This window comes from Vespula vulgaris, chromosome 16, assembly GCF_905475345.1.
Source record: "Vespula vulgaris chromosome 16, iyVesVulg1.1, whole genome shotgun sequence".
NCBI lineage: Eukaryota > Metazoa > Arthropoda > Insecta > Hymenoptera > Vespidae > Vespula > Vespula vulgaris.
The window spans coordinates 2,359,214-2,367,016 of NC_066601.1; the positions used below are offsets into that span (position 1 = coordinate 2,359,214).

Here is a 7,803-nt window from a genome sequence, read left to right on the forward strand (position 1 = left end):
AATACAAAAATTGGATATATATATATAGCTTTTAACAATTTTATACTACTTTTGCAGTTATAGCAAAGTAGACTAAGGGAAGATATTAACTGTACTTATAATCATTACTTATATTTATTATTATAGTTAAAAAATGTGAAGGGAAAATTACAAAATGAAAGTATAAAATTTTGTATTGTCGAATAAAATTATTAAACGTAGATTGTAGTGGTATAATCGACTGATTACGCATATATATATATATATATATATATATATATATATATATACATATACATATACATATATAATTTTGAAATGAAAGCGATGTTATATTATTTACATAACTCGCATGTAATATATAAATTATAAATAAATGTAATAAAAAAAAAAACCGGCTCTGTAAATACACGTAATAATTTCTTTTCAAAAATTTAAATGATAAGTAACTAGTTCATTTATTTTTATCACTTTTCAACTAATTACTATGCAAGTAGGAAGATACAAAAGCAATAGTCAATGACGAATTTTTAGTGACTCTGAAGTTTTCAAAGGCATAACAATCAAGACAGTTATATACGTTGAAATAAAAAATATCTACGCGTAATAATTTCAAAAAGACCATATATACATTTACGTTTAATTAAAATTATTTAATAGAAAACATGGATATACAAAAGTGTTCTGTTAACAAGAATCCAAAAGAATCAGCAAATATTTTCAGTGTTTTAACTTTTTGGTGTGTTCTCTTTATTTTTCTAATTACATCAAATTTTTCAAGCTCTTTTCCTTATCTACATTGGTTATTATTAATAATTAATTTCTTTTGAATTTTCATATAATATTACATTAGGTGGATCAAAGATATATTTTTAAAAGGAATAAGAAAAACATTAACGTTAGATGATATTTACGATCCATTGAAGTCCAACGAATCGGAAAGGCTCGGAAATTTGCTCGAAAGGTTTAATAATTTAATTGATATATAAATATTGATCACTTTTTCTTTTCTATCAAATTGATCCTGTTGAACAATAAAAAATAAGATTAATTACTTGTTATATTTTTAATAGAGAATGGCTTTGCGAATGGAAGAAATTACAAGATTTTGAATATGTATTAGGAAAGGATGGTAATAAAAAATTAAACAAGAATATAAAGCCATCCTTATACAAAGCTATATACCGTATATTTTGGCGAAAATATCTTATAATATCAGTATTTCTATTTCTCCACACTGTAGTATTGTATACGTTACAACCAATCTTCCAAGGGTACATCATAAATTATTTTAATATATCTTCGAAAAATTCCAAAAGAATTACGAAGGAAGAAGGCATTTTTTATGCTTTAGGTCTGGTTATCAATATCATCATATCTGTTTGCATATTCCATCATGCATATTTTCAAAGTCAAGAAATAGGAATGCAAATACGTGTCGCTTGTACTTCTTTAATATACAAAAAAGTATGTCAATTATTTGATTTAATATAGATGAAACTTAGCTCTAATATTACATTTATTATATATACAAAATATGCATGTTAATTACGCAATAATCAATTAATAGTTTAAGATCTGACTTGCATTTTTTTTTTTTTTGGAAAAGTACTTGCTGAATTTTTATCAAAATTAACTATCTCATGAATTTTGTACGTTTATTCATTCTTTGTCATTGGACGATATTTCTTTGCCGTCTACTTTCCTATAATATAACATAGAAGAATATTTAAATAAAGGAAACAACAGTAATTACAATAAATATAACCGAAAGAATATATATTTATTACAGATATTACGGCTGAGTAAAGCAGCTCTAATGCAAACGACTAATGCTGGACAAATAATTAATATTCTTAGCAATGATATGAATCGTTTTGATACAGTATCTATTAATTTGCATTATTTGTGGATTGCACCGATTCAGGTAATAATTAAAAGCTTATATCTGAAAAGCGAACTAAATATAATTTTTTTATAATAAAAAATACAATATAATACAATTTCATTTTAATTAAAATTACTTTCAATTAAGTAAAATATAATTTTTAAATCATTATAATTATTAAATTATGTAATTTCAAAACAACTTATAGCTCGTAGTAGTAACATACATAATGTGGGCAATGATCGGAGTTTCAACATTTTTTGGCATTATATGTCTCCTTTTGATATCTTTTCCTGTTCAAGGACTTTTTCCCATAATAAGTAAACGTTTGAGAGCAAATTTAGCAAAATTAACGGATACAAGGGTACAACTTATGAGTGAATTTATAACAGGCATACAGGTAACTAATTCTCAATTAACAAAAAAAAAAAATAACAATAATAATGAAAAAGAAAAAAGTACTCCACAAATTCGTTGTGTTATTTAATTATCATCATAAAATGAATGAATAAATCAATAAAATATAATACGATTTTTTTCAGATGATCAAAATGTATGGGTGGGAAAAGCCATTCAGTAAATTTGTGATGAAAACACGTATGGCAGAGATGAAAAAAATTAGACTTTCCTCATTTATTAAAGTATTGGCTCTATCTATGTTAATATATACTGAAAGAATAACATTATATTTTTGTATGGTGTCGTACGCTCTTACAAACAAAACACTAAGTCCTGAATATACATATGTATGGACAACCTTTTTTAATCTTTTACAATTAACAATGGTCTTACATTTTCTACAAGCTCTAATATCCTGGAACGAGACCACAATAACTATAAATAGAATCGAGGTTCGTTCGATTTTTTATTTATAAATTAATAATTCGTAATTTTCTATAACTATAATTTTAAAATCACGCAGACACACACATACACACGTTTAACGTTATTTAATTAATTTTTTTAGTCATTAATTTAACAATTAATCTTCATCCCTGCAAAAATATCATTATACCATATTTGTTAATTTTATTTACGTAATTATTAATAAAATTAAAGAAAGTCGAAGTTAAACATAATTAATCCATAACTACACGTAATTACTGCATATAAAATATATTAATTAAACATATTCAACTCGGGATTTAAAAGATCTATATATATAGAATTAATTATATGTATGTATATGTATGTATATAATATTATAGCTTTTTTCACATTATATAATTAATAATTTGACTGTTAATATTACTTTTAATTAATTAGTTAAAAACATAGGACAATTTTTCTCTCAGGAATTTTTAATGTTGGACGAAATAATATCAAACAATCAAACGTCTTTGATGATACCAAAATACGAGAAAAAGAGAGGTAAAAATGATATAGAGCACTGTACAATCATTTTGAGGAGAGAAGAACCGGTGATAGACGTTAAACCGGAAAAACAACCATCTATTGAAATGATCAATATGTCAGCAAATTGGGTGTCGAGCAAATTACCACCTACTTTGTGTAACATCAGCATGAAAGTGGATCCAGGTCAGCTATGTATTTTGTTAGGTCAAGTTGGAGCAGGGAAGACAGCCCTTTTAAATACACTTTTGAAAGAACTTCCTTTGGGTGCTGGAACCATAAAAATTTTACAAAATTTATCGACAAAAATGGAGTCTCAGTCGAACTTAGAAAAATATTTTACTGATAATAAAAACATTACAATTTCTTATGCTTCCCAAGAACCTTGGCTTTTTGATGGTACCATCAAAGAAAATATTCTCTTCGGTCAATTATACGATAATAAAAGATATATAGATGTAGGTATAAACAATAAACTTGTTGAGCTGTCTAATTTATAATGATTCAGAAAAAAAAAAATAACGAACTTATCTTAACAATCTAATTTTAGGTGACACGTGTATGTGCCTTAAATAAAGATTTGCAGCAATTACCTCAAGGTGATATGACTATTGTTGGGGAAAGAGGGATAATGTTATCTGGTGGACAAAAAGCTCGAGTAAATTTGGCCAGAGCTGTATATAAACAAGCAGATATTTATTTACTGGACGATCCGTTGAGCGCAGTAGACACAAAAGTTGCTAAGCATATATTTACAAAATGCATCATACAATATCTTCATGACAAGACGAGGATATTAGCAACGCATCAACTACAGTTCATCAAATCTGCAGATGTTATAGTGGCACTGGATCACGTGAGTAATAATGAAATTAATATTATTTAATAAAACGATTTTAAAGTTGAATATTTATTAATAAGGGTACCGTCAAATTGAAAGGAAGTTATAATGAACTAATTAAAAATAATGATGAATTTTTGAAAATGGTCACTCGTATCAGAATAGACAAGGAACGAAACGACCCTAAAGATACTGAGAAGTTTTTTGGTCATAACAGAGATAGTATAAGAAGTAGAGCATCTATTATGTCGCAAAACAGTTCAATCACGGTAATAAATAATCAATAATAATAGATCGAATGATATAACGTGGTATATATATATAATCGTTTGTAATGTCTTAAATATATATGATTATTATCACAGGAATTTGAATATGGCGATTACGAAAGTGCGGATACCAGCGAACAAGATGAATTATTTGAAACAGGCAATATTCCCTGGAAATTATATGTGAAATATTTTCGATTTGGCGGTTCTTGGTTAACTCTAATTACTTTTCTAATACTTTCGATAATAACACAAATATCTGTAAATGGTACCGATTATTGGGTATCTTATTGGACCAATTTAGAAGTCATAAGAAGTTCTAAAAATCGAAGTTTAATAATAAATAAAAGAAATGAATATCAACATACCATACATAATACGATTTTGTCGAACTTTTTATCCGTAGATAATTTAGGATTGTTGACAACAACGTCTGCCATATACGTTTATACAATTAGTATTTTTATTTGTGTAATTTTGGTGATTATACGCAGTATCTTTTTTATGGAAATTTGCGTAATCGCCTCTCGTAAAATTCATGATGCCTCGTTTAACAATCTCTTGCAAACTAACATGCGTTTTTTCCATATGAATCCTTCCGGTAAGTAAAATTAAAATATCTTTATATAAATTATAAAATTCAACGATTTTCTCGAAGAAATTATGTTATTTAATAAAATATTTCATCTTATATTCGTGTAGGAAGAATTCTGAATAGATTTTCAAAAGATATAGGAGCCATAGACGAATTATTACCAAAGCCTATGATAGAAGTAATACAAATTTTTCTAGTCACATGTGGTATTATTATTATGGAATTAATAGTGAATTATTGGACAATTATACCATTAATTATATTGGGTATCTGTGCTTATTTCATAAAAATAGTATACATTAAAACTGTGCAAAGTATTAAACGATATGAAGGAATATGTAAGTATAGTTTTACTGTATTTAAATATTGTCATACTTCTTTTATATGTAAAATAAACGAAATCGTAATAATTCGATTTTAATATCAAGGTAGGAGTCCAATATTTTGTCATATCAATGCAACTTTAAATGGACTTGCGACAATAAGAAGTAGCGGTAAAACAACGCAAGATATGTTGCAAAAGAAATTTGATTATTTGCAAGATAAACATACAGGCACTTGGTATCTCTTATTAGCAACATCTGCTCTTCTTGGTTTAGTCTTCGATTTATTGATATGCCTTTTTGTAACCTTTATCTGTTTTTATTTTATTCTCGTACATACAGGTATCTAAGACTCCATTATAAACGACAATGAACAATAAAATACATTTTAATACCAAAGTCCAAAGAAAAAACAAACGAGATATTAACGTACACTTATATATTATAGATAAAATATTAGGTGGAGATGTGGGTTTAGCTATATCGCAAGCCCTTATTGTAATTGGTATGTTACAATATGGTATAAAACAAACTGTCGAAGTGATTATTCAAATGACATCGGTTGAAAGAATTTTCCAATATATGAATCTTCCTAAGGAAAAATCTTTGATAATAGCGAACTCACTACCGCCAACATGGCCGTCGCAAGGTCAGTTAGTATTAAAGAATGTTTCTATGAGATACAGTCCAAATGAGCCATACGTTTTAAAGGTAAATTTTATATGTAAATGTATATCCATTGAAAATATTCATCAAGTAATATTTCGATTTCCATAATAAAACATTTCTTTTGGCGCTCAGAATCTAACAGTTACGATAGAAGCAGGATGGAAAGTTGGTATTGTTGGAAGAACAGGAGCTGGAAAATCATCGTTAATAAGTGCATTATTTCGTCTTTTTTCTGACGGTTTAGAAGGACAGATAATAATTGATGAAAAAGATACGAGTACTATAGACCTACGTGAATTACGATCTCGGATATCTATTATTCCACAAGAGCCAATTCTCTTTGCTGCAAGTTTGCGATATAATTTGGATCCATTTAATCAATATGACGATGCACATCTTTGGGATATACTTCGAGAAGTCGAATTCACTGATATTGGTTTGAACGATCAAATTATAGCAAATGGTAACAACTTGAGCATAGGTCAAAAACAAATGATATGCTTAGCCAGAAGTATGCTCAGGAAAAATCGTATTATAGTACTCGATGAAGCAACTGCTAATATTGATTCCCAGTAAATAGAACAATTGTTAAGAATAATTATTTATTAGTTATATAGAATAATAATATTATTACTGAACATAAATTAATTTCTGATTTTAATAAAGATCTTCTGATCTTTATGACATTAAATATACAACCTACGAATGTCTCTTTTTAGAACTGATGAATTGATACAACGAACTATAAGAACCAAATTCGCGGATTATACTGTTCTTACAATAGCTCATCGTTTGAATACTATTATTGATAGCACTCGTATTTTAGTGATGGATGCCGGAGAAATTGCGGTATGAATAAGATATTTTATGTTACCATAGTTATTTTATTAAATTGATATTTTTACGAATATTCTGCTTATGATTACAGGAATTCGGTCATCCGTATGAGTTACTACGTGATAAACCTAATGGTTTATTTGCTCAAATGGTGAAGAATACAGGACGTGTAATGTCTAAGAATCTTTCACGGCAAGCAGAAATGGCTTACCGAGGAAATTCCGTGGAAAATGATCTTAGATCATCTGGTAATATTTCCACTGAAACTGATTTAACATTTTACACGAATGAAGAATATATATCATTATAAATAAATAAATATATATTGTTCCTAAAATAAGTTTTTATTTAAGCACATTTGGTAAATGTATTATTTGCAATTAAGATGAATGACTGTAAATATTATAATCAATATATTTGAAAACATTTGAAAATAGTATTTTTTTATAAAACGCGCGAGAAACAAAATAATTTTAATTAAAGATTTCAATTTATTAAAATTTTGATCTCGAGTTTTTCCGCCCCGTGCAATATCAACATATTTGGATTGAGGATTAACTTTGAGGATTACCTATTTAGTTATCTTTTGTACTTCGTCAAGTCAACACCGAAACTCTTTCGTTTTAAACGCGAAAACTTAGAAACTAATACTTTTGATAACTTTTGCAATTATTTAAACAATCATTCATGTATACGGAATGTAATAAATAAATATTAAAACAATAATACATTCCTTTTACATTATGAAGATCGTAACGCGTTAGAAACTTAAAACAATCTTGATACAAAATTTCAATATTTACAAATTTTGATATCGAGATCGTTCGTTTCGTGTAATGTAAACATCTTCGCGCTTAGAATTAACGTGGACAATTACCCAGTTAGTTTTCTTTTGTATTCCGACGAGTACACATCGGAGTTCTCACAAGACGAGTTCCCAGCAAATAAACGAGAAGAGTAATTGCAAGTACATGAGTATATCGCTCAATCTTTCAATACTCTATGCAAATTATATTATTTTAGAATTATATTGTAATTAAAAAGTAAGT

At 27.5% G+C, this 7,803-nt stretch overlaps 1 protein-coding gene across 2 annotated transcripts; it reads left to right on the forward strand.

Annotated features, from left to right (window-relative positions):
* The first annotated feature begins 420 nt into the window (after positions 1-420).
* On the forward strand, positions 421-7,396 carry LOC127069811 (ATP-binding cassette sub-family C member 4-like). Of its 2 annotated transcripts, XM_051007316.1 has the most exons (16): positions 423-718; positions 833-943; positions 1,053-1,446; positions 1,772-1,906; positions 2,076-2,267; positions 2,410-2,718; positions 3,163-3,678; positions 3,771-4,076; positions 4,142-4,330; positions 4,427-4,931; positions 5,033-5,263; positions 5,354-5,590; positions 5,697-5,959; positions 6,050-6,489; positions 6,637-6,766; positions 6,846-7,395. In XM_051007316.1, exons 1-16 carry the CDS (start codon positions 645-647, stop codon positions 7,062-7,064), a joined length of 4,251 nt encoding a protein of 1,416 aa, XP_050863273.1. In that variant the 5' UTR covers positions 423-644; the 3' UTR covers positions 7,065-7,395. The 2 variants fall into 2 exon arrangements, with proteins under 2 accessions (XP_050863274.1, XP_050863273.1); XM_051007317.1 differs by lacking the exon at positions 4,142-4,330 and having other exon boundaries at positions 421-718; positions 6,846-7,396.
* The last annotated feature ends 407 nt before the right edge of the window (positions 7,397-7,803 follow it).